Consider the following 26,794-nt stretch of genomic DNA (forward strand, 5'->3'; position numbering starts at 1 on the left):
TCTTGCTTTATTCTTTCATTTTCTCAAATTTTCTATTTCCTGTTAATTTTGTTGTCTTGTCCTTGCACTTTCCTTCCACTTTCCTGTATTTTGTCAAAACAGGCTGTGCAACAGAAAAATCTGGTCACATGCATGCCCAAGAGATTAATTGACCTTTGTGCCTTTAAACCTCCTGAGCAGTTCAAGTCAGAACACCAAAGAACGAACCTGCAGCAGAATTATCTTTCTGGAAATAAATAACAGGCTCTTCAAAGCCCCACTGGAGATATCTATTGCCTTATTTCTGAACTAATCTTTATCTTTTCCAGTTCATTTCAAGCCTGGAGTAAAAGTCAAAACTGGCTACCTACGTGTTGGGGTTTTTTTAAAGGTTGTGTTTAAGATTAAGTGTCTCGGTTACAGGCCGAAGTCTGCTCCAGTGGAAGGCTTTGACTTAACCAGCAGCAGGGTTGTTCCTGCCCAGAAGAAAGCACTCTGCTGAAAGACTCTGCTCTAATCTCTGAGCAAATCTCCGAGCAAATAAAGAAATGCATTCCTGGGCACCTGCAACAAGAGGCGCCCCAGGTCCTTTGGGAGATGCAGCTTCTTCCCCCTTTATGCACCTTTTCCCCTTTATGCACCTTTTGGCACAAAAGCTGGAGCAAAACGAGTGTAACTGGCCTTGCACTTTCCCTGGATTCCTATTACTCAGGGCTGCAAATAAAACTAGGGAAATTCCGTCTTCCCACAAGTAAAAACGGTTTCAAGAGGCCAAGACAAACAGAAGTCAGGGGAACCTTCATGCAAACGCTTCATGCGGGATTTAGGGGGCCAGGGGTGTCTTTTGTCGCTCCGCGTGGCGCGGCCCATCGCATTCATCACTTCAGCGCTTGGCTGCGAACGGGGCGAGGGGGGTCTGGGCTGTCCGACCTTCCCCAGGGGACCCGGACCGAGAAGGAGCGGCCGATGAGTTCCCGCTCATCGGGGAGCGGGTCGGTGCGGGGGCCGCAGTAGGGCCGGGACAGGCCCCGCGCGGGACCCCGAGTGCCGCCCGGGGGCAGCGCCGCGCTGGGGCGGCTGCTCTGCCCCGCCGAGCCCTCACGGGCCGACCTTCACCCTCCGGCCTGGCAGCCGCCACCCCGCGCTGCTCCGGCCCCCAGCCCAGTGCGCGCTGCCGGTGCGGAAGCGGAAGGGCCGGGTTGGGCCGAGCTGAGCTGAGCCGGGCTGAGCTGAGCAGCGCTGCGGGCGGGCGGTGAGTGCAAAGGGGGTGAGTGCGGGAACGCTGCGGGGGCTGCGGGGCCGCCTTATCGCCCCCGTCCCCGATAAGGGGCAGGTGGGCGCGCTTGGCGCCTCCGGGGGCAGCCGAAATACGGAGGGTCGCCCCTCGTCTGTGCTGCATTAGGCTGTTCGGTAGCGGCGAATTAAGTATTGCCGATGTGTTCCTATTTGCATAGCTATACATATTAATATTATGCATATCTATGTGTGTTTTACTGCCGGAAGACCCCTTGCTTCTGGTTAAAAATGAGTTGTACCCTGGGTTGATGCGCAGGTGTGGTTCACGCTACTCTGGTTATTGATGCATCCTCCCAGCCTTTGAATTACTGTGAGATTTAATTCTTTTATGTGAATGTGGCAATAGGTCGGCATTGTTAAGCTGAAAACCACATCTGTCTTGTCCAGAATTAGTTTGCTTTTGTGTTTGGTTTTGTCTCTGCCCTCCTAAGAAGAGGCGTCCAGCTTTTTGGTGAACCAAATGATGATGGCTAGCACATACAATGGTTCTCCTAACTCTCCTATTTTAGAGAAGAATCTGAGTCAAAAGTGTTAACTAATGTATTTTCTTCCAGTGTCTCTCATTTTGACGTGTTTCCATTCTTCCAGAGGTTTTAGTTCTGATCTCTTGGTGGTGTTAATATACAACAACGTTACATGAAGCAGAATGGATCTTAGAAAATGTGCTGATGCTAGTTATTGATTAAATGTGTACCTTGTCTTCTGAGCTGAACTCTTACCTTTAAGATGATTGCATAACATGGTTGTGTAAAGCTTACGGTTGGTGTCTTATTTGTATTATAGGCCAAAGTGAATCAAAAAGCCTGAAGTTTGTAGTTGTGTTATGTAGTGTAAGAAGATGCCTTTATTTAGGCAACTAATTTCAGGTAAAAAGCACCCACTTGCATGAAGCTGGCTACAAAATGGCAGTGTGAGCTCAGAATAGAAGAGAACACTGTTGGCATTTTCATTCTGCCTTCTCTGACCCCCTCCTCCAAAAAGCAGATGTACATCTGCAATTTGGTTCACCAGTGATTGCATTCAGCACCATTATCAGTGCAAATCCAGAGCATTAGTTTCATGTGATTGTCATTTTGCACTAGGACCTGTTGACCCATTACAATCAATCCTGGTAAGGAGGGCACTGGGAGTCTGAAGTATCACCTCAAATGCTGGTTTTGAGACCTAACCCTATAAAGAGGAAAGTGTTGATAATCTTGCATCCCTTCAGGTGCTGGGAGCCCCAGGTTGTGCAGACCTCCTCTAATTTGTGGGCAGCATGTTGTGCTGACCCTGTCCATAGGAGAGGTTACCCTGTTTTGGTCACTCAAACTCCCAGGAATTCTTTTACAAGAAAACAACTCTATTCATCACCTCTACTGTCAAACACAAAGGGTGCTTGCTTGAGAACTTCCTGCTCTCTTAGATAACAGCAAGGAGGCATAATCACAGGTACAAAGTTTGAGCTGCCTGCATGTTCCCCTGTTACAGGTGGCTGCTAAGCTTATCCTGCAGTCCTGGGTTGTGCATCCCATAGAACAGGCCTGGAGGCCACCCTGTGCATGAAGTGCAGCACAGGGGAAGCCTGGACCTACTCTGATTTAACTGTTCCATGGGTCACCAGCTCCTTGGTGTGCTGTGGCCTTCAGGTCAGGATCACTCAAGCTGTGCTGTTATGTCCTCCTGGAAAACAAGTGTGCTGTTTGGTGTCTGCTGTAAATGTACAAAAAAGTGGCTTGATAAGCTAAGAAAAAAATTGAAAATATAAACTCTCTGTGTGAACACATCTATGGGCTGGTACCTAATTATCTAAGGAAAATGATAACACAGAGGAGGCAGATCTTTTCTGGGAAGGTATGCTGTGTGAATGCTATGCTTTGAAAGCATCCATTCCTCTTATATAGACATTCAACCAACATTGCATGTTTCCACTCTCGATTCTGTTTGTTGTTTTTTTAAACACGTAACAGTAACAAGATTAGATGCAGCAGAACTTGGGAAGTAACTTCCTCAGCTTCTGCTGAAATCAGCTAGCCAGCCTTGGAGCTCATCCTGAATGCAGTCTTTTAACTGTTAGAGCAGAAACATAGGTTGTGAGGATGTTGGGACACACTGTAATCCCTTCCTTTTTGATTAGAAAAAACTTTGCTGTTGGGAGCAGAGGAGGTAAATTATTGCAACTTACTGAATTGCTCCAAACCCATTTGTTCTTTTTATTCTCCAGGCAAAAATGTCTGCAGCATGTGACTTCGTTACACTCCACAATGGGCAGAAGATGCCTCTCGTGGGACTGGGAACTTGGAAAAGTGACCGTGGCCAAGTAAGCAGAGAACAATACAATATTGTGCTCACAACACTCTTTGTGGTGTGTGCACCTTTTTTTTGGAGACCCCAGATCTGAGACCCCAGATCCTTTGCATCCTTTACTTGAGTCGTTCTGGCTTTGAGTCCACTGAAGCCAGTGGAGTGTGTGTGTGTATTTGCACAACTAAGGCATTAAAGCAGCAGGAGGAGATCCCTTCAAACTTGTTAACCCTGACCCCAGGCAGTTGTGCTTTGGGACATGAATCCAGAAAGAGACCAATGAGTAAGGTGGGACAGGGAAAATGCTGTAGCAATAGTGTGATGCTGGGTTCTTCCACTGACGAGTCCTCAGGCTGCCAGCTGGACCAGATGCCCCTCTGGCTTAGGCTGGTGACTCAGCAGAAAGCATTATTTTGGGAGGCAAGAAATGTAGTTGTTCTTGCAATGAGTCCTGTTCCAGCAGTCAGCCAACGGTTAGCAGAAAAACAAAGAACTTGCTTGGATCAGCCAGCTTTTAGACTAAGAGACTCATGTATCATTAGACATTCACTCTGCTTCTGAATGCAATGAATTGGCAAACACCACACTTGGAAACAATTCCCTGTGTTACTACAAACAGTCTGTGGGAATGTTTGCCTGCTGTGGACTGTGCCTGCTATTGGAATGCTTCTCCCCCTCGTCTGTCTTTTCCTTTCTCTTTCATTTGGTTAAAAGATAAATTTTTAGGGAAAGAAATTGTACATGCTTCCTGTGAAAGGCCACGTCCACTGCTCGGTGGAATTCTTAGCTGGTATTCAAAGAATCATAGAGTCACAGGATGGTTTGGGTTGGTAGAGACCTTAAAGATCTTGTTTCAACCCCATGCTGTGGGCAGGGTTGCTCCAAGTCCCATCCAACCTGGCCTTGGAACACTTCCAGGGATGGGGCATCCACAGCTTCTCTGGATCATGCATTTGCACTGTTGCATGTCTGGGCAGTAAATGTGGTGTGTCCTCGCTGCTACTCCTGCGTGAGCTTCGTGACTGAGAGGGAAAGTTAAAACCCTTCTCAAGACGTGCTATTCTCTCGTGCCGACTAGAGGAGAAGGTGGGAAACAAGCTATGAAAATTAAATCTATTCAGAGCCATCTATTGTGGGTTTTCCTGTCCAAACAGCTGTCAGGACAGTGGATGTGTTGGGAATGGAAGCTGTGCTAATGTGGCCACTGAGTTGGGTTGAGAGCTCAGTCAACCTCTTAAACGAGGACGAGGGTGAATGTTCAGCTCTGCCACTTAAAACATCAACTGACAGCTTAATTAAGTTTATTAATATGCACAAACTTAATGGATGAATTTCTGTGCACTCAGAGCAGTTAAATGTGCTTTGTCCTAAACAAATGTCTGAGACTAACCAAACAAAATATGAATACATTGTTTATTTTGTGCATGAACTGTTCTGGGGAGAGGGCAGCCTTATAAAGGAACTGGAACAGATCCTGTTTGTGCATAATTTAAACCTAATTCAGGATTTTGCCATAATAAGCAGTGCTGCTAGCAGCAGGACCCCACACAGGATTCCTCAGAAGTCACTGGGAGTCACTTATTTGCAATATCTGCTGTCTTCAAAGACTTACTTGCAGAACGTATTGCAGGCAAAATCTAGGAATGGCCAGAGCTACAAAAGTTGCTGCTATTCCTATGGAATAAATAAATTTCTGATTATCACTTTTGAAAATTCAGAGGCATAGCAGCAGTTTGGCTGATCATCCAAATGATTTACCCTTAAAAGGACATGATATAGTTCAGGCATAATAATTGCTGTTATGAATTAAAGACTGAGGGCCAAAAGCCAGAGAAGCAGAAGAATTATCATTGATTATATTCAGTCTAGCTGTTTCCCAAGTAGAGGCTGCGTGTCAAAAGCTCCTTTGTGCAAGGGCTGCATTAGAAGCAAGCATGGAAATGGATGGCTTTTAAATTATTTCAGGAAAATATTTTGCACACTGTAGTTATTTTCCTTGCCAAGCTTGAGTGATTTCTTTGTTACTACTGTTCCTGATTGTAAGCAAGCCCTGACCTGTAGCCAGATCTTAGCAGTCCAGTACAAAGGTGTCATTGCAGCCCTAGTTTCCTAGATATTAAGAATGGGGGACAAACTGTTGAATCTAAATCCATGTTGGAAGACTATAGGATTTTATAGGATTTAGACCCTATAAAATAATAGGGTGTTTTGTGTTTTACATAACCAAATGCTAGAAGATAAATTTGTTTTACATGTTTCCATAGGAACATGATAGAGAGGCCTGTTGAATGGAAGGGAGCACAGTACAAAAGTTTTATGAACTGACAGCGTGAATGAGTTCAAAGAGAAATCCATTCAGACAAGAGCATCGAGAATATCAGTAGCATGGCTTTTTGATATCGCAGCTGGATTATCTGTAATCCTTTAATGCTTTGTTCTCTCAAGTGAGCCATGCTTTCAAGCTGCAGGATTGATCCCCACCTGATGAGCAGTCTAACCTGCAGTGGCAGAGGCTGGCTCTGTTGGGGGGGTGGGAGAGACACGGGGCTTAGGGAAGTTGTATTTCTGTGTGAAACTTCAGGAGAGCTGAAGAGGAAACACATGCCTCAGAAAACCAGTTAGACTGAGTGTTTTGTGACAGGATTGCAGCTACGGAGGAGACTGTTCAGTTCTTGAAGTTCATTAGGCAATATGGAGAATCCTGGTTACAGGCACAGAAAATTCACTGCTGCTGGTATGTGTTAAGGGAGGGGCTTAAAATCAACATTTGAAGGATAAGAGGCAATCCCCTTTTTTTTTTTTAGGCAATACCAACTCTTAAGTTGGCTTTGCTTATCTGGCAGTGTGAGTTCCTTTTCAGCAAATTTTAGTGCAATGTGTAGAAACTGTAATACAGGAACACTTATATTCTGGTCATACTCCATCTGAATATCACATGGACTGCAATATTGTGTCTGTTTTGGGGCAAACCATTTGAAGAAAGGGAGGAATAAGCAGGCTAAACTAAAGAATGTATGGAAAAATTGAAGGATCCTTTGGCTACTGTTACTGCACACTACCAAATAGCCAGAGGCACATGAATCTTTACCTCCTCTGTTCCCCACCACAAAATGTGTGTATCTATCTGCACGTAATCTCAAAAAATACAAAAATTCCTTTAAAAAAAGTACTTTTCTTAGACTTACATCTATATGTTATTTTTTTCCCCTCCAAAAATGCCTTTGTTTTTTTTTTGCACATTTTCTCTTGATTGCTTGCCTTTTATGTGGAGCAGGAACTTTCAGTTCACATGGGAACGCCTTAGTAGGCTGAGAGTAGTTTACAAAAATACAGATTTTTTTTTTCCCAGATCCAAACCTTATTTAAATGACCAGTCCCAGTTTTTCAGTGCTAGAAAATTATCAAAACATGCTGATAAAAAAATACAGCCTCTTGTTGGGAACGCTTTGCAGAGACGTGTTTCTAGTGCCTTATCTCTGGTCTTCTGTGAGCGGTACCTACTTGCATTTTATGGCAAATTTTGTGCCTGTTTGGATTTTAAAAAAGTATTAATCTGACACAGGAAATAAGGGATTAGTGCAGACATAGAACATTGCTAGTTTCCCTTTCCTGTCCCTCTCCACAACTCTCACCTCTTTGGGGGGTAGATATTGAGTCTTAAAAGCCTTTGCTGTGTCTCAAGTGATTTCAGAGTTACCCTACCCTTAACTTTGTAGTGACCTTCTGAGGAATGCCTTTGCCAGGTGAAAGGAGCACTGTAACTACCATCCTGCTAGAGAAGGGAAGAGTTCACTTCACGGCTATAATAGAAGTGCTTTGTCATTCTGGCTAAGGGAAACTGAGCTACATTCCAGTTCTGCTCTCAAAATGCCAAAGAATGCAGTCAGAATATCCTGTATCTGCCTTTACTGCAGTTCTTGAAAAGAAAAACAAATGAAATCCAGCAGTAGGAGAGAGATGTTTTCACATTTGATTCCCCTTCGCCTTTCTGTAGCATCCAAAAGCAGGACTGTACATGCCTTTACTTGGTGTTACTAATTTTGTCAGATTTAAAATTGAAAATGCTGGTACTTTGGTTAAGTTGAAAGAAACCAATCTCCCTCTAGCCTTTGTGGACACATTTTTTAATATCTTGACAAGAGAGATGTGATCTCTATAAACACATTAGAGCCCTGTTGCATCAAGCATTTTACCTAATTTACAGTCTCCCCCAGTTTTGAGAGACAGATCAGTGAGGAGCAATGTATAGAAATCCCCGTGCAGGTAGGATGTACTCTTTCTGTAGTCCTTCAGGTGGATAGATGTCATAGAGAACATGTACTTGCTATCCACAGGAACTTAAATGAAACAGATTTTACTAAATGCCCATCAGCCTAACAGGAGATGATGACTACACTGGCACCTGGCACTTGGTTCTTGCACAATCAGTTATTAAAAAAATCTTTATTCAAAAGCTCCTTATGATTCCTCACAAAGATGCCATTCTGTGGTTCCTGGACTCGCTTCTTATCTGAGGCCCACATGTGAAGATGTTTTGTGCTTCTGCTTCATTAGAGCTTTCGAAAGCAGATACAAATTTGAAATATAGCACCTTGGTTCCCAACCGTTCTGGCTTTTGTGTAACAATACGCAGCAAAGGGCGTGTTGCTGTTGGCAACACCTTCGATGTGAGCAAAATGCAAAGTTGTGAGCACCATCAGGAGTATCCCAGCAGTATAATAACTTTCATTGTTGTGTAATCAGTAAGAATGAGACACAAAAGAAAAATGGGCCATAAAATAGCATTATCTTAGCAATTAAGTGTGAGTAGTTGAACCAAACCCAAACTCTGGTGATTCTGGAGTTAGAAACCAGGCTCTTCCTTTGCTGGATGAGAGGAGATATATTTCAGGTTTAACTGACATTGATTCATCAGTCAGGTCAGAAAGTTTGTCTTCTGAAGCCTTGATTTGTTTGAAAAGTGCTTCTTAAAGCTCATTTTATATCTAAGAAAAGTGTGACAACTATAGCAAAAAGTAGGGATTTGTTCTGTCTTGGTGCATTCCTGTATGAATGGTCCTGTGTGTACAGCCCATTTTCTTGTTACTCCTGGAGTGTCTGCCAGCAATCACCTCTCCCCTCCAGAGCTGTGCCACTGAGGGCCCTGTGTCCCGCGATTTGAGTCTCGTCTGTGGGGTTTTTTTGGGAGTGTTGCTCACTAAGTTTGTAACATTTTTTAGCTTTTGTCCCGGTGCTGTGTCCCTTTTCAGTGATGGCACTGGACAGTCTGTTTCTGATTGCAGGTGAAGGACGCTGTGAAATGTGCCCTGAGCGTGGGCTATCGCCACATCGACTGCGCCGCGGCCTACAGCAACGAGGCCGAGATCGGGGAGGCCTTCCAGGAGTGCGTTGGGCCCAACAAGGTAGAAACACAGGAATTCCTGTGCTGACTGTGTGCTGTGTCAAAATTTACAGCTGTGACCTGGAAGCAGACTTGTGAAGCTGACATTTGTGGCTGTTCCTCCTGGTCTGCTCCACCTGTTTGTTATTTAGCCAGGAGCAGGCATGAAAGAGGGCTTTCTCTGCTCTTAAAACCCTCCTGGCTGTCATGGGGAGAAGAGATTGTTGGGAATATTTGGATGGAAGCTACAGAAAATGCCCTTTTTTTTTTTTTTTTTTTAATTTGCCTGCCTGCCTCTTTCCCCCTGACGAAGTATCCCAGTTTGGATGTTCAAAGACTGTGGGTTCCCGGAATCAGTAGTTATAACGTAAAATACTTGCCACAATTTATATGGAAAGTTACTCTAATTTTCCAGTCTAGCATGCAGTGGTAGGTAGCCTCAGAAAATTTGGTGAGTGAAGGTTTTGTGGTTATAGGTCAAATATGAGTGAGTAAATACGTGCTGATTTCTTTTTTTTAAACAGTGATTGTGTGTGAAGTTTTAATAACTGTGACTCCAGGGCCTGCACCTGAGAGTCCAAGGCCTAAGTATAATGTAACAGGCATTCCTATGGATGGTGGAATCTTAAATTTATCCCCTTGCTCTTGTTGGCCCAAGGGGCCAGAAGGATTGCCTGTACAGCCTCAGAACCCATGGAAAGAAAGTTTTCATGTTCCTGTTTTCCTGCTGCTCTTGCCTTGACTTTAGGGCAATCTCTTTGTTTTGTGATTTGCTTGAGAGAGGCTGTTTTCAGCTTGCCCCAGGGATTCCTCCCTACTAGATGTGGTAACTCACAAAGGGAAGCATAGGGCTTTTATTCAGTTCATATTAGCCAGCTAACTTAAATCTACAATTTAAATTAAAATTATTTTTAAAAAGAATTTTTAAAAATCTTTCTTCTTGAACACGACCTCCTTGTGTGAAACACAGAAATAATTGAATGGTTGGAGGAGAGAAACTAAGGGATTAATCATTCCAGCTTCTTCAAAATACAGACTTGAGTGACATTTTGTCAGACATAAGACAGTGAGAAGCATCCTTTGTGATGGAATTCTGTGCCTCAGCTGTGATCTCCCTTTTGCATTTTATACTATCGAGTTAACCAACTCTCTATTTGTTTTATTTATGGGTCTTACCCTTCCAAGACAGGGTACAGGGCTTTCAGTTCTTAGTGTGTTCCTTCCACAGCCAGGAAACTCAAATGCAAAGGTTTGGGGAAAGTTCTGTTTATTTTCCCATGCTCTTTCCACAGGAAGCATTCTTGGTTTATAGCATGTGATGAGTAAAGTCAGTTGGCTGGTTATGCCTTGAATATGTGAACTGTTAAATAGAAATTTCAAAATTTACATGTGAATAAACTGATTAATCTTTCTTTTGACCACATCACACTTAGTAGTGGATTTAACCCTTGAATCACTGAAGTATTTGATATACTTTAGGACTTGCTAGCGTGTGTATTTCTCTGGCTCTTCTCCATCCAGTTTTATTGGATGGAGAACATTTGAAAGGTTTAATTAGTATGTTCCATGTGTTAACCTTTTTTTTTTAAACAAAAACTTCAGTTGTTCTCTTTGTTTTAAAACTTGTTTGGTAATTGTTGCAATTCTCTTTCTGAACTCCTTCCAGTAAATTGTGCTCTCCTTCCTTTCTTAAAGGTGATTAAAAGGGAGGACCTGTTTGTAACATCAAAGCTCTGGAATACCAAGCACCACCCAGAAGATGTAGAGCCAGCACTGAGGAAAACACTTGGAGATATGAAGCTGGATTACCTGGACCTGTACCTCATGCACTGGCCTCATGCCTTTGAGTAAGTACTAAGTGGAAAGGGCACAGAATGCAGAAAGCCCAGTTATATCATGTTATATCCTGTGGACATTTTTTCTGAGCTGTGAATTTCTTCCTGTGTATTCTGCCTGCAAGATGTTTTTTGGTGTGTGGTCCTGTGGACTGTCAAGTAGACACTCTTTTCTACACATAACTTACTCATATTTTGTCCATTCATTCGCAGAAACAATTGTTCAAATTTCATTCTTTGAATGTCATTTGGGTGGGAATTTGTTTATTGTTAGATTTGTAGCATGTCTGTAAACATACAGTAGAGGACACAAAACTTATGGTTTTGAGTAGTATTGTAAATAGAAAAAGGATAATTGCTCTCATTATTTAGCAATGATGAGGCTGGAAAATGAGTATTAAGTCTTCATTTAAAATCTTTAGGCAACTACATAAATTTTTTAGTTATGAGAACAATTAGGTAATGAAATTAGGGTCGCTAAACTGGTAACAATTTGGCATGGCTGCCAAGATTAGGTAACTGGGAAAAGTAATAAAGCTTTATGGGACAAGTTTCTATACTGAAGCTTGTCATCTTACACTACCTGTGAGGTAAAGTCTTTGAGTTTCAAATATATTAGAAGTTAAAATAGTCTGGTGTCTTCCTTTAGGCATTGGGGAAGTGTGGTAACCTTGAGGAAATACTGAAACTGCTCTGTGCCTTAGTTGTACTGATCTGTAAAATGAAAATTAAGTGCTTTGTAAAAAAGAAAACACTTTTCACTAGTAGTTATTCAGTGTACTGAAGTGGCCAAGCACATGCAGTATCATGGTGGTATCCCTGTGAGGAGGAAGTGAAATGACTTCTTATGACACTAATTGCAGTAATTCTATGATTTGAGGAAATAAGAGATGAGAAAGTTTTCCAGTTAAGTGCTAAATGCAATTACCCTACAACCCCATGAGAAGCAGAGTCCCATACTTTATTTCCTTGTAGATGTGGAAACAGTTGTCCCCCCACCCAACTACAATCAGCAAAAAAAAGGCAAGGGGAATAAATCTCCTGACCAGATGTTTGCATGGAGTCTTCACTCAACAGGCAACAGGGAAGACCCTGTCAGTTTATGGGGACTCTGTCCATTCTGCAGATTTGAGAATGTTTTTACTCCTTCTGATCGTAGGAACTGAATTTTACAGAGTGAAACACTAATGGTAAGATGAAAGATGCTCAAAGTATAAATATATTCCTCAGCATGACGGAATGAGGAAGTGCTTTTGGTCTGGAGGAAGAGCTGTTAAAAATTCCCCCTGTTGTGAAACAGGTTTGCTTTTCATTTGCTTGGAAAAAAAGACCCATTAAATATTGCTTTGAGAATGACACATAACACAAAAACACAGATAATGATGTATGTTTAGATATTACTAATATTTAAATTTGCTTGATGTTAAGCAACTGCTGACACAACTGACACTCTAATAAAGCACTTTTCATTTTTCTTCTCCTTGGAAACTCTTCACTCTCCAGTTTTCCATTATTCTACGTAACAGTTTTAATGCATGCTTATCTATAATGCCTGTTGTCCTGGGAAGCTGAACAAAGGACTTCCACATGAAAATCCCAGTGCCTCTAGGTCTTGAAAATTACCCCCACTTAACACAGTACTCTTGAGATATGAGGCTGCTTTTCTGAGCTGGGAACTCATAAAGCTTTCAGAGTTACTTTTGGTTCTAGATTTATCAATGACATGAAGAACCATCTTCCCTTGTCCCCAACTGCTGCCATTTCTCACACCATTCCCTGCTTAGTTAGAGCAATGTAAGGGTCTGAGTTCTGAGCTAGCAAAGTCCTGTGGTGGTTATGAAGCAGTGCTCTTCCACTGGGGTTGATTGTACTCTTCCAAGCATGGACTGTTCAGGGACCATTCACAGCCCTTTGGCTGTGGTGGTGTCACCTGGCACAACTAGGTTCTTTGTGTCTCTTTGTTTCTTTTGGCCTTTTTTTTTTTAATTATTTTTAATTTTATTTTTTAAATGTGTTGGTGTGACTTACTGGTAGGAAACACGCCCAACCAACGTGTAGGTGTTAAGACTTCTGTGAGAATACAGTTTCTCCTAGATACCTCTTAACCCAAGATCCCTTTGGCAGCAGCTCCAAACAGCCTATGAAGAATACCAATCCTCTCTTGGAAATAAATTGAAAACCCAAAGCACTCTCTGAGTTGCTGCTCCCTAAATCAGCTGTTTTATTAGGATCCAAGTGTGCAAAGAGCTGCTGCTGTGTGTACAGTGGCTTATCAGTTCTGTGTAGTCCAGGTAACTACTTCAAAGTGCTGTATGACAACTTTATGGAGGAAGACTGTCTGTGTAATAACTGCTTAGAGGTTTAGTCATATAATGGAATTGAACAGATAAATTCACTCAGTTTGTGCTCTGCCCTCCGGACTATGTATAAGTTTTTAAGAATACTTTGGGGAAGGTTTCTTTTAGTGAAGAACTAACATAATGTAAATAACGTGATACATGTACTTACCCTCCACCTTTGATGCTGTAGGCGAGGGGACAATCTCTTCCCGAAGAATCCTGATAACACGATGCGTTACGATTACACTGATTACAAGGATACCTGGAAGGCTATGGAGAAACTGGTGGGAAAAGGTCTTGTGAAAGCCATTGGGCTGTCAAACTTCAACAGTCGTCAGATCGATGATGTGCTGAGTGTGGCTACGGTCAAACCAGCTGTGCTCCAGGTGAGATGAATGAAGAAGGCAAATACCTTTCCTATTTGTCCAAAAGAGTGAAGAATTTGCAAACCAATGCTACGTGTTTAGCACAAGAGGAACAATTTAGTCTGTAAGAAGGAAAGATGGTGAGGAGTAGGGAATCCCTATGGTAGAGAGTTTCCTTTCTTGTTGTATGATCTGTTTTGGTACCTGGGGAAAATCCAGCATTAAGCTTAGATAATTTCTTTTCTGTTTCTTGTAAACTTAGCCCACCAGACACTTCTTCACTCTCCTGATTATACCTGAACTTAAATCTTATCCTGATAAGGTTTTCCAGAATCTGGAATGAGCTCCTGTGATGTGTTTGGTTCTGCAGTGCTCTACTTCCCATTTGTTTAGTTTTGTGTTGATATCTGTTCCGTGGGTCATTTTAATAGGTGGAATGCCATCCTTACCTGGCTCAGAACGAGCTGATTGCTCACTGCCAGAAACGAGGGCTGGTTGTCACTGCCTACAGTCCCCTTGGTTCTCCAGACCGTATGTGGAAACACCCAGATGAGCCCGTGCTTCTAGAAGAACCTGGCATCAAAAAAATTGCGGAAAAATACAGCAAGTCACCTGCACAGATCATCCTCAGGTACAGAACAATTTTGAGAGACGTGGGTTTTGGGACCCAGCCTTAAATAAAGCAAAACACGCAAGCCAGAAGGAATCTACTTAGTATGTGTTCTGCCCCACTGGTGTGGGTTAAAATCACAGGGAGTGCCAAAAGCAAACTCCCTGTTTGGTGCTTGTCTTAGAGAGCTGGTAGAGTTGGTCCTGCCTTAGGACAGGTGGATGGACTAGATCAGAAGGATCCTTTTAGGGCCTGGATCCATGTCTAGGACAGTTCACTACCTTTTCTTCTGGGAAACAGCAGTAGGGCAATTAAGGCAGCAGTGTACCCCATGTGAGTGCTGCCCACTGAATTCATGTGTGGCTGATTTCTTGAACACTCTAGTACTTGCTGCTGCATTCAGGTGGGTTCCCAAGAAGAGGGAGTGAGGAAAAGACCTTCCTCCTTTGCACTGAAGAACTGTTTGTAGCTTTGTTTTTATATAGCAAAAACTGGATACTGGGAAACAAGGTGATTGAGGGATATCCAGAATGTGATCAGCACCTCGTAAAGTAAAATTGGGTTTCTGTCCTCATTTTTTGACTGGCTTTATATCTGTTGATATCACTAGCAGGGTCTTGGGCAGTAGCAAGTTATCCTGCCAGTTGAACATGTTCAAGATTTTGTGCTCAAGCCACCAGACAGGCACTTCAGGGATCTGGGTTTTCATCTAGTTTCTCGGAAGTTGTCGTGTTAGAACTTGCAAAAAATGCCTAAGTATGTTTTTCTGATTCTTTCTCAGGTTTTTAGCTTAAAACACTTGAAACTTGCTTGCTTGTTCCAGGGCATGAACATCTTCCCCTCACTAATTAATCCAGTGACTACTGCCTTGCTTGAGCTTGGACACACCAGCTCCTAATACCATGCAGTGCTGTGTCACTCCTCCTCTGGAGATTTTTATTTCACATACGAACAGAAGTGGCATCTCTGCTGCCACAGATTATTACTCAACCAAAATAAATACTTATGGTTCTTGGGCTGCACACACAGACAAAATCTCTCACCTCCCCTCCTCTTGACAGATGGCAAGTGCAGCGTAAAGTGGTTGCCATTCCCAAGAGCGTCACTCCTTCTCGCATTCAGCAGAATCTCCAGGTAAGCTGAAATGGAGGAAAGGAGTTTCATCAATTCCCTTTCATGTGAGTAATACACTGTCCTAAGACTTGCAGAGCAGCAAGCTGAGACACTTGGTTCGTACTTGTTCATCAACACACTTAAAAAGGGAGGGTAAAGATTTTTTTTTTTTTTTGAAAACAAATTATGGGTTTTAAGCAACTCAGTGTGTGAGTGTGTGCAGATGTGCACATGCACAGTCTTGTTATCAGAAGGTATTTTTTAGAAGTCTACATGAAAAATCTCTACTTAAATTTTTTTGAGACACAAATTTATTCATTTATTTAATGATGTTCAGTGGTTCTTATTTATGAGTAATAGCTTCTCTGTCCTGCAAGTGAGGGCTGGTGACTATTTCTGCAGCAATCTGCCATTCTAGCGATGCTGAAGGAATAAGTGTGGTTCAGTTCTGCTCTGAAGTAGAGACAGTTCACTTTAAAAATTATTTGAAAACTCTGACTTTAAATAATTTTGGGGGATGTCTCTGAATCACTGCTTGGGATCTTTTTTCAGCCCTTAATCATTAAGATTGGCTGGTTACATAGTTGTTTCTAAATTAGGAGCTGTTTCTGTAGCTGTTATTCCCATTAAACCAAATTCTGCCATGTAGTGTGCTGCTAGAAATCTCAAGAAATTCCTATAAATTCTGTTACTTGAGGTTTAAATCTACATGGGAACAGAATATTGATTGAATAGGCAGCACTGACTTGGGGGAACAGTCCTACTGCTTTTATCTTTGTGGAAGAGCACTATCCACTAACAGTGTATGCTTAGAGTTGGCAGGTGTGTGAACGCCTCAGCCTTTTTTTGGTGTTTGTTACACAATGAGTTTAATTGCAATTTCATATGTATAAGCAGAAGACAAACTGATGGCAACTTATGGTTATTTATCAGAGCCTATTGCTTTTGTTCTCAGGTGTTTGATTTCAGCCTCACAGACCAGGAGATGAGCCACATTGCAAGCCTGAATAAAAACTGGCGTTACATTGTGCCAATGATCACGGTAAATTTTTCGTGTTTCTCGTAGTTTTTGTTGTGTACATATGGCCACAACTTGAGGTTTTACAGTTTTCTTTCTTTAGCCTCCCCATCAGAACTACTTACTCTTTAGAAAACTGTGTCTTCTTAGGTTATCTGAGAGGAAAGAATTTTTCAAAGTCTGGGTACAGAAGAGGTAACTCTTTGAAAACTTTTCTTTGTTTTGGACACTGGTGACCCTCTCCTGAGTTCCCGTTACTGACCCATCCATGGATCTTTAAGTCAGAGTCCCATCTCACTTCAAATCTCACCAAACTCCTGCTGATTTGCTCTTCACAAGTCCAAGCAGGCTGAGGTCCATGGCATTCCTCCAGAAGTTCTCCTTGCTCCAGCTGTCACTGCCTACTTTATACCATAAACCTCCAAGATCAGTGAAGACTCAGGGTACTGTTAGTTCTCCACATCCATTGTGGAAGTCACATCTGGGAATTTGTCCCTTCCCCTCCACTGCAAGTTCCCCCTTTCAGAATCTGTTGTAATGACTTTCCTCCAATATAAGGAGTTTGGCTTAGGATGTTGTATTTCTCTTCCCAAATCTATTAGCTGCAGCATCTTTCAGCATCAGTAGTTTACTGTCACACAAACCCCTTACCTCATGTGCTGGCAGATGCTTCTCTGTTTTGAGAGAAACCAATGCCTTGTAAGTGTTGAAGTCCTCTTAGTCTTTCTTTTATTATATTAAAGGACCTTGTTCTTTTTCCCTCACTGCAAAAAAAATACTCAGTGCCTTGTTGTCTCCTGTCCTTAGTGTTTCTCCTTTCTTATCATCCTGCTTCTGACTATACAGCAGAGGTGCATCACTGGCCAACATATGGCAACTATAATGAATTGCTATAGTTGTGCTATAATGAATCTGAAGTGATTTATCCCTTCTCTATCATATACTGCATAGATACAGGAAATCTCTCAGCAGATTTGGAAGCTGTCAAGCATACCCCTGCCTCTTCAGCAGTTTGCCTGCCTGTAGATTATTCTTCAGTAGTCAGTGGCTGCTGGCTATAGGAGTTCCTTGGGGAAAGCTTTTCTCCAGGACTGTGGTTTTTTTGAATACTGGAGAGCATATCAGTGGCAAAGTCTGAGTTAGAAAAGAGAAATTGTGAATGGGTGGTGAACGACTGTCTCATATCGAGGTTAGATACTTGTTACAACTTCCAACTGTTCCTCACTCTGGGGCTTAGGAGAGCCTCAAGGCCACACTTTCAACTGTATGTGTGCATAAATATAACCCCCCACATCCTTGCAGCCAAAATTATCTCTGTGTTTATGGATCAGGAGTCTGTACACCAAAGGGCAAGCTTAGCTGCTGCTGTGTGTGAGTGTGGCAGTGACAAGCACACCTGCTGCTGACTGCGTGTTTCTTTCGAAGTGTTTTCATACTTCAGCTGCAAACAAAGTTGTTTTGTTAACGAAACTGCAAAATACATTAGAATACAGCCTGGCTTGGATGAGCTGATGTTTCCTGGGAGACCTGATCGGATCACAGGGATTCACAAAGGAGAGATGAAATGCAGTTCAAAGTGGTAGCCCATCCAGCTTGAGAGAGGGTGGATGTGATGCAGCTGGGCTTCAAAGGTGTTGCCATATCGTCAGATAACAAGACAGGAAGAAGCAAGATGAGGAGAATTAAATCATGGCTCTGTAGCTGTAAGATCTCTAGTGGAACCTTTTGTCTCCTGCCCATCACTTCTGGGCTTATTGGAAAGATTTATCATCAACTGTGAATTAAAATTCCTATCTAACCTTTCATGCCTATCTCTCTTATGAATCTGACTTAACAGATTCAATTCTGGATTTCGAAGTGTGATATGGCAGTGACACCAGAGCTCCTGTTCTATCTGACAAGACAGTTCTTCTTTGCTTTGCTTCACTGATCTATAACCACAAGTTCTCATAGTTGTGCCTCTCTTTTCCTTGTTGTGTTAAAGCCTGAGGAGAGGCCATTACATTGCGTGTAGGCAATTTAAGTTGCTTTATACTTTTAATACTGTTCATTACCTAGTTAGAGGTTGGAAATGACCTTTCACCTGCCTGAAATCCAAACTTTTGGAAACACATAATTGGCCAAGGAATATACTGAAGTGAAACTTAAACGACTGTCAAGCCAGGAGAGGAGTGATGGTCGTGTACACATCATGACCTATTTTTAATAGTAAACTACCATTCACCTGCAGTGTGTTCACTGCTGATTTTATCCCCCCTCCTTCTCTCAAATTCCTGGGGTAGAGTGGAATCAGTGATGTGGAACATTGCTTCTGGCAGCTGCTGTCTTGGCATGCTGTGGAGAAATATGCAGGGGGAAGAAACTGGGAGGGAAAAGGAGGAATCTGAATTCTAGGAACATGAGAAAGCTGTTGGCTCTCAAGAGGACGTGAGGAAACCTGAAGCTACTGTGACACTGTCTGCAGTTTTAAGGACTGCCTTCCATTGACAGCTTCATTGCAGCTTAATTTTGTTTTAATCAGAGCATTAGTCAAACCGTAACACCCTAGTTCTGTGCTCTGCAGTGCCCCCAGGCGACTCATTTCGTCTAAACAGTTCAATAGCAGGAATTCCAGTTGTTGCTTTGAAATGCAGGTTTTATACTGAAAGCTGATGGAGGCGTTTCCCAGTGGATACCTGGTTTGAAAGTCCCTGTGATTCCCTCTGGCCCCGGAAAATTTGAGTGATCCCTAACATCACTTTTATATGTATAAACCCCACATTTATATGTATAAAAATCAGTGATTTCTCTGACATGACTTTTATTCAGTCATTAGTTGCTTAATGTAAGTTGTAGCTGAATGATGCTCACCTGTCACCCAGGGAGGTGTGTGTACTTCTGCCAATGCACCCAGACTTCCCCAAATGTTACAAACGAGGTTTTACCTCAGCTCCTCACACATTGGGGGTGTTGCAATGGATTTAGTGCAACTAGAAATGCAGCTTGTGCATCTGAATGCCCAGAGGTGGGACATAGGAACTGAGACTTCTGCATGGCCACATCTGCTTTTGGGTCAGCCTGAGCCTCCGCTTGATTATGATCTGCAAATATCAGTCTCAGTATTTCCATGTGACAGCTGGACAAGCTGGTCTTCTGTGGAAATGTTCTTAAACAAAAAGGGCTATGAAGGAGTGCAGTGACACTATTAATGCATCAGTATGTGGCCCTGAACAAGTCATCCAGTGTGTTTCATCTTATCCATCTCTAATAATTGGCAGCCCAGCAACTCCGTCGTGGAAACAGAGGTTCCAACTCCAGTAAAGTGTTTTGGAAGTGTGCGTGTTACAGCACTTAGGAACAGCTACAAGGCAAAAGGCTTTTTTTAACTATTCTTAATCTAGTTCTTCAAGTCTCTGCAGCCTGAAAGGCTCTTGCTCTAGGCTACAGAAATCTGTCTTTTCTTTTAAAAAATGCTGAGAGGACTTGGGAGCAGAGGGAACAGCTCTCGTTTAAGCTGAAAAATATGCTCCCAGATGTTTGAGATAAAAAGGTTTAGAAATCTAAACCATGGAGAAATTGAAACTGAGAGTAAGAATGGATTTTTATCTTGCTGACTTGCATTTGTCTTGTTTTCTTCACAGGTGGATGGAAAGCTTGTAGCCAGAGATGCTGGACACCCCCATTACCCCTTCAATGACCCCTATTAACTACAAGAAAATAAGGTGTTAAAGTAACATGCTCCTCTTAGTGCCCTTCAACAGAATAATTGTTGTCACAATTTGTCAAAAACACTGTCCAAATTTAAACCTTCCTTCCTCAGCAGGTTTACCTACAATGTACTGTTTCTAATCAACCTCCTTTCTGGAGATACTGTAGCTTCCATGTCAGTGTTTGTGGATTTATTGCAATGACTACAAGCTTGCTGCTGGAAGCATCAAATCTTTTGGAGATTAGGTGGAGTGGTGGAGTCTAAATCAAGTTCCAAACATGTCATTATCAAGCTAGGGCAATACTTTGGGTTTACTGCCTGTGAAACGGTTTTGAAAACTTTAGTTGTTACCATGAGGGGAAAAAATGAAAAAAAAAGCGAAGACATGAAAGTATTTTAAGACTAAAAAACTGTTGCTCGGCCAGCAACTTTGGTATCTTTATTAATATTTTTTACACAGGGAACAAAGTGAAATGTGCTACAGTTGCACTGTGTCCATACTCTTTCATTAAAACCCAAGTAACCAGCCATGCCCAGCACTTTTATCGATTTCACCCTACTTGTGGGACTTAAAATTTTCTATTTTCTCTTTTTTTTAATTTGCCTGTAGATTTGAAGAGAATAAAAGCAGACCCTGGAGCAGGCCTTCAGGGCAATGCTCTCTTGCTTGTCACAGTGCTGGGTTTCAGCTCTGACAATAGCTCTGATCCTCCTATCACAAAAGCCACAAGAACTTTTCAGGAAGTCTTGTAGAAAAACATCCTGCCTTTCCCGTGAAGTTGTCCAGTGTTTCTTTACCAGAGATGTCCAGTCTGAGTTCTGGAAGGTCACAAAATCAGTTCCTGACTATACAGTAAGAGCAAAGACCTGTCAGAGAGCTCCTTCCATTTTGATGTAGCATTTTTGGGTGCTGGCTGGGTTGATGCTTGGGAGAGCTGCTCCTGTCTCCTGCTCTACCCCTGACCCGATGGTAACAGGGCAAGTCACTTGCCTTTCTGTGCCTCTGTTTTCTCACTTCCATGTCTCTGTGTTCCCCCCTGGCAGGGACTAATTTACTGAGTGATGATGCACTGCTGACCAGGGCTGGAACTCCAGCTCTAACCACAGTTTTATTTTGTTTCAGTCTCTTAATGAATCACCATCTGAGATAAAGGGCATGAGGTGTCAGTAGCTACCCCTGCTCTGATGGTGGTACCTTCTGTGGCCTTAGCAACATTAACACTTTATTTTAGTGTTCTCCATCTAAAATAGGATTAATTTTTCCCATAGCAGTAGCAAACAGTTAGAAGAATAATCTTCTGTATTTGAATAGTTCAAAACATAAAGAATTAGATACTTTAATTTTGATAACCTCATTTACAGCAGGCCTATTGTAAAGCTACATATTCATCCTGAGTGTAATGCCTCCTCAAGTATTTCCTGCCCTGGGCCTCCCAGCGTGCAGCTGAACTGGAACAAACCTGTTTATCACTCTTTGTATGTAAAATTTAAGGAACTTCTGTTTCTTGGTAAAATGTTTTCTAATTCCTGTTAAATTTACCTCAGTGGAAAAAGCCATCGCAGCTCTGTTAGGATTCTTTACGAGACTGGACATTTTCTCCTAAGGAAAATGAAATTCCTGTTGGTTTTTTTTTAATTGTTCTAATCAAACACGGGTGAGTTTGAATATGGTTCTTGCTGCAGTCATTAGGGAAGCAATCGTGCTTTGAAGGCACTCTGTGCACTGCTCACAGCAGTCATCCTGCCAAGGACAGTGGCTTTCCTTGCTTGTGTTCCCCTTGCTTCTTTGCTTGTCTTAAATAAATTCTGTGCTCATTGTATGACTTTGAGACCTTTTTTCCCCCCTCTCTTATGTCAGGGCCCCAATTAACTTTGTCCGGTTATTTCTCCAATCAGGGGTAAGCAGGCTGGGAAAAATTCCCAAGAAAAGCAGATTGATTCTGTATCTCTGTGAAGCCCACACTTCCCAGCTCTGTTGCTGCGTGCAGTGACATAGCGGGGTTGGAGCCGGTGAACTTTTATCTTGTAATAATAACAGCGGGGCAGAGGAGCCCGCGGGTCTGTGCCCTGAGGGGGCCGCGGCCATGTCAGCCCTGCCCGCTCGGGACCGTGTGCTGCGGCAGAGCAGAGCCGGAGCCCATGGACTGCCCGCCTTGCACAGGCTGCGGGGGGCTGCTGAGGCTGTGCCAGGGCAAGGGCGCCAGAGCCTCCCGGGAATACGCGAGGCCGGGAAAGAGGCTCCGGGAGGGGCGGGCTGGCGGCGGCGCTGGACTGCACTTCCCAGCGTGCCCCGCGGGGCCTCGGCCCCCGGCTGGCACTACATTTCCCGGCGGGCCCCGCGCGGCGGCGCCCCCGGCATCCCGCGGCGGGGCGGGCGCGGGGCATGCTGGGAGTGGTAGTCCCCCCGCGGCGCGCGCGCGCCGCCAGGCGGGCCGGGGCGTGTCCTCGGGGGTATATAGGCGGCCCGAGGGGCAGGGGGCTGCACTCTGCCGCCGCCGCCCCTCTCTCCAGCAGCTTCTATGCAATCCTCGGCCGTCGCCGCTCCCCCCTGCGTTGAGCCCGCGCCGGCCTCCGCGACTAGGTAGGCCTGGCTGGCCCCGGTCACGGTGTGTGTGTGTCGGGGAGGGGGTGGGGGGGTAGCAGAGGAGGGGGGGGGCGCTTTCGCGCCCGGAGGGGGTGGTGGGGGAAGAGGGGGGTGGTGGGCAGGATTTCCTTGGGGGGAGGGCTGGGGGTGCTGGTCGGGATGTCGCGCCTGTCCCCTCTGCTCCCCCCGCACCGACGGTGATACCTCCATCCCCCCCGTGCTCCCCTCCCGCCGCCGGTGGTACCTTCCTCCCCCGTCCCCCCTCCCGCCCCGGTGGTACCGGCCCGCCCCGTCCCCCCAGTGCTCCGGTGGTACCGGCCGGCCCCGTTTCCCCCCCCCCCCCCCCCCGGGGGGCGGTTCCCCCCCCCCCCCCCCCCCCCCCCCCCCCGCCCCGGTGGTACATTCCGCTTCCCGCTCCTCCGGCGCCAGCTGGGCCCGCGCGGCTCGCGCGGGGCCACCACGTGACCACGGCGCGGCCGCCGCCATCTTTGTTGGGGGCAGCCGACGCCGCGGGAAGGGGGAGGGCATCACGTGACCTGTGGCCCGTGAGGAGCCGCCGCGGGGTTTGGCGCCAAGGGCGGGGGGCGGGGCCGGGCAGGGCGGGGGGCGGGGCCGGGCAGGGCGGGAAAGGCCCCATTGTCTGCGCGGGGCCCGCCCGGCGGAGCCTCCGCACCCAACCCCGCACCCAACCCCGCACACCCAACCCACGGCCGAGCCCGGCACAGCCACCCGAGCTCGCCCCGCGGGGATGGACGTCTGAAATCCAGCGCTCCCGGCCCTGGTTTCACACCCCTCCTGCCGTGGGGTGGGTGACCTCTTATAAAAAAGAATCACTCGATGTTTTGTTTGCAGGATGGAAGAAGAATTGGCAGCCCCTTCCACATCCACAGACAAGACAGACAGGTGAGGGAGTCGGGACTGTCAGTCACCAAACAACGTGAAATTCAGGAGTTACTGAGTAAAACACAGAAGTCACCCTTCAAATCACATGGTTAGGCTTGGGGTTTAACTGATGTGGGTGCTGTAGGTGCTGAAAACTTGTGCTCACCCGTGGTTTGCACAAATCTGGAGCGGCAAAACCATTTCAAGGACTAATAAATATGCAAATAGCAGCTGTTCACAAAGTTCTTGGTCTGTGAGTTAGTGCTGGGCAGGCCCAGACTGGCACGTGACTTGTCCCAGTCTGAGATACTGTGCTGGGCTAAACCTTCTGGAAATAAAGCTGTGCAAGATGGACTGAATTGAAACTGAGACTTGCATCTGTTGTTCTTCTCAGCTGCATCATGCTGTGCTATGAAAAGTCTTAACTTGGGCTTATTCTTCTTTTTCTTGACTTAGCTGGCATGGGAGTCTGGTGAAACACTGTGGTACTCGGTGCTGTGTTTCTGTGCAACTCCTGAAGTGTATTCCTTAGCACCCTTTGCCGTACCAGATTCTGATACTTTTTGCAGTGGTTGGTTCAGATTTGTTTGTCTTCCCTTGGTTATTGGAACTATAAGTTGTTCCACATTTAAACAAAACAAAACCAAATGAATCCCTGGTGGTAGTTCCAACTGCTGGAACTCACGTGACTCACTCTTCCATAAAGCTGATTAGATTTTGAAAGCTGTCTGTGAAATGACTGTGGAAACTAACAGCATCCTGTATCTGACTTATTTCCCCTCCTCCAGTATGGATGTGGACGGAGAATCAAAGAAACTACTGGGTTTGGGGCAGAAGCACTTGGTAATGGGAAATATTCCGGCTGCTGTTAATGCATTCCAGGAAGCTGCAAGTTTACTGTGAGTAGTAGAATGTTCTGTGTGTTTTTGCAGGGCTCGGGCTTCAGCCTGGCTGTTCTGATGTGGCTCACGCAAGAAAGATTGGGATTTTTACCTCACATGTTTGTAATTTATGATAGAACTGAGGAGGGGACAAACTGAACTCCCCCAAGTGCTGGGCGGTGCTGGAGCTGGTGTGCAGCTTAGATGGTTTTTGTGATAATAATTGCCAGAGCAGTTCCCTAGGGAGGAAAAGGGATTTGATAGTTTATTTTGCAGGGGTCTTTTAATATAAAAGCAATGAGATGGTGTTATTTTCTAGTACCGTGTTCACAAACCTTGATCAGTCTCTGAGAATGGTACTTTTTGGGTTAGAGACTAATTTCCTTTGCGTGTGTTTGAAAGCCACATGAAAGCTAAGTGAGAGGAGCGTTCATTGTTAGTTTAAAGCAATGAAAGAGGAGGCAAAAAAACTGATTTCTTCCTGTCCAGGAAAATTTAGCTTTCAAGTTCACATATCAAAACCTAAAGTAGGCACAGGCAAATAATTCTTCATTATTTTTCTAGGGGTAAGAAATATGGTGAGACAGCGGATGAGTGTGCAGAAGCTTTTTTTTACTATGGAAAATCTCTCCTGGAGTTGGCAAGGTATGGTGGCAGTTGGTCAGTTGTTGAAGAGTCTGTCTGGTGTAACAGGATTTCACTCCTTTATGGACAGGGTTGCACTAGGATGTGATACAGACAGGGTTGCCCTGGGTGGGATGGGCTGTGGTGTTGCAGCTTGGGCAGTTCAAATGGTGACGTATTACAAGAGCCAAGGGATAACAAGCTTTTGTTCCCTTCAGAATGGAAAATGGTGTGCTGGGAAATGCCTTAGAAGGGATGCAGGTGGAAGAGGAAGGAGAAAAAGCAGAAGATGATTCTGCATTGCCAGCTGTCGATGGTAGGTAAAGCTGCCTGCCCTGGTGTGGAGGCACCAAACTATGTTCTTGCTGAAATGATCCAAGTTTAGTCCATTGGTATCTTGGGTAGCCTGAACTGTTCTGTTGAAACTCTCAGCAGTCTGAATGGATTTATTTTTTTTTTTTGTTTTTTAGTCTTGCTTTAAAATGAGCAAAACCTGTAAAACATCTGCAAGGAGCTGGTCACTGAAAGCATATGTAAAGGGTCACCAGGTGTCTGTGTCCTGAAACACTGCATTCAAGCTTGCTTTCCTAAGCTTCACCGCTGACTTGAACTGCTTTGTAACCTTGTAGCAGTACAGTGTGTGTAGTCCAGCAGGACAGAGTCTCTGTAAAAAGTCCAGGAACAGTAACTATTTTATACTGCCTGCAGCTGGAGATGATACAGGAATTCCTGTCCATCCAGACTATTAAAACACTGGCACCTCTTGCTTAGCTGTGACTAAAATCGCTGGCACTGCTTGAGCGGCCGCTTGCAATGCTGGGGAAGGGGAAGGGGTTTGTTTGGCTCAAAGTGACTATGTTGGTTGTGTCCTAATTCCTTGTACTTGGAAAATGAAGCTTTTAAGGAGCGTCATCCAACTTGGTAACAAACCAACACACACTGGAGGGTCTGAGGGTGGTGTTGTCAGTGCCCTTTAATGTCTTTATCACTAAACTCGAAGAAATGTTTATGCTTCCTCAATCATGTAGAAGAAGCGAGGGAGGAGTTGAGAGAACAGGTTTATAACGCCATGGGGGAAAAAGAAGAGGCCAAGAAGTCTACGGAAGAGTCTCCAGTACTGTCTGAGAAGGAAATCAAAGAGGAAGGTCATGAAATGAAAGAGGTTACAGAAGAGAAACCAAAAGAAGAAGCAACTGCTGACAAGGATGTAAAGCCTGAAGAGGCTGAAGAGAAAATGGAGGTTTCTGTGGGAAAAGAAGAAACTTCAGAAGAGCAGAAGCAGCAGGTGGCTGTGGAAAAGGAGACTGTGAAAGAGGAGGCAGCTGTGGAGGAGAAGGAGGTAGAAAAAGAGCAGAAGACAGTGCCTGAAGACAAGGTGGTCAAGGCAGCTGAGGAGAAGGAGAGAACAGAAGTGTCAGACAAGGAGGCAAAGGCAGCTGGGGAAGAGGCTGAAGCGGGAGAAGTGGCTATGGAAGAGAAGGGAGAGGTGGGAGAACAGGCAGCAGAAGCAACAGATAAAGAGCCAGCTGTGGAGAAGGGAGAGGCTGGAGAAGGGCAAGCAGAGGCAGCTATGGAAGAGAAGGCAGGAGCAGAAGAGAAGGCAGAAGCACAGGCAGCAGCTGCTGTGGGGCAGAAAGAAGCTGCAGAAGGGGAAGCAGAGTCAGCTGAACAGAAGAAGGTGGAAGAGAAACAAGAGCTAGTAGAGACAGCTACGGAAGAGAAACCAGGTGAATCTAAAGAGACAGACTCCTCAAAGGAACCTGTCCCCACAGAGGCCAAAGAGCCACCTAATGACTTGGAAGAAAAGGCTGAAGTTGCTGCTAAGGTAGAGAAAGAGGAAAAGAAAGATGACCTGGTGGAAGAGGGTGAAGGTGCTAAGGTAGAAAAAGAAGAGAAAGATGACCTGGTGGAAGAGGG

The 26,794-nt window shown here is 44.6% G+C and overlaps 2 protein-coding genes across 5 annotated transcripts in view; both read left to right on the plus strand.

The window, feature by feature from the left end:
- Positions 1-1,118: 1,118 nt before the first annotated feature.
- Positions 1,119-21,735, plus strand: AKR1A1 (aldo-keto reductase family 1 member A1). Of its 3 annotated transcripts, none has more exons than XM_027649107.1 (9): positions 1,119-1,231; positions 3,479-3,574; positions 8,841-8,960; positions 10,634-10,785; positions 13,303-13,498; positions 13,909-14,108; positions 15,149-15,221; positions 16,156-16,242; positions 19,839-21,735. In XM_027649107.1, exons 2-9 carry the CDS (start codon positions 3,485-3,487, stop codon positions 19,902-19,904), a joined length of 984 nt encoding a protein of 327 aa, XP_027504908.1. In that variant the 5' UTR covers positions 1,119-1,231; positions 3,479-3,484; the 3' UTR covers positions 19,905-21,735. The 3 variants fall into 3 exon arrangements, with proteins under 3 accessions (XP_027504908.1, XP_027504909.1, XP_027504907.1); XM_027649108.1 differs by having other exon boundaries at positions 1,172-1,246; XM_027649106.1 differs by lacking the exon at positions 1,119-1,231 and adding an exon at positions 2,768-2,903.
- A 598-nt stretch (positions 21,736-22,333) lies between these two features.
- The window catches only part of NASP (nuclear autoantigenic sperm protein), an 11,503-nt gene continuing 7,042 nt past the window's right edge, over positions 22,334-26,794 (plus strand). For both annotated transcript variants that reach the window (XM_027649096.1, XM_027649097.1), the window contains exons 1-6: positions 22,334-22,487; positions 23,343-23,393; positions 24,161-24,271; positions 24,818-24,898; positions 25,096-25,193; positions 25,906-26,794. The exon at positions 25,906-26,794 is cut by the window's right edge and continues 62 nt beyond it. In XM_027649096.1, coding sequence (XP_027504897.1) covers positions 22,426-22,487; positions 23,343-23,393; positions 24,161-24,271; positions 24,818-24,898; positions 25,096-25,193; positions 25,906-26,794 — 1,292 coding nt within the window. In that variant the 5' untranslated portion in view covers positions 22,334-22,425. The remainder of the gene's footprint in view (positions 22,488-23,342; positions 23,394-24,160; positions 24,272-24,817; positions 24,899-25,095; positions 25,194-25,905) is intronic.

Source organism: Corapipo altera, unplaced genomic scaffold, assembly GCF_003945725.1.
Source record: "Corapipo altera isolate COAL_440 unplaced genomic scaffold, ASM394572v1 112, whole genome shotgun sequence".
Lineage (NCBI taxonomy): Eukaryota > Metazoa > Chordata > Aves > Passeriformes > Pipridae > Corapipo > Corapipo altera.

Bases quoted from the DNA above. Each gene is read 5' to 3' on its own strand.
- AKR1A1 (XM_027649106.1), top strand. From the start codon at position 2,817: ATGAAGTGCAGCACAGGGGAAGCCTGGACCTACTCTGATTTAACTGTT. The intron at 10,786-13,302 runs GTAAGTACTAAG...TTGATGCTGTAG, and splicing joins CACTGGCCTCATGCCTTTGA to GCGAGGGGACAATCTCTTCC. The intron at 16,243-19,838 runs GTAAATTTTTCG...TTTTCTTCACAG, and splicing joins ACATTGTGCCAATGATCACG to GTGGATGGAAAGCTTGTAGC.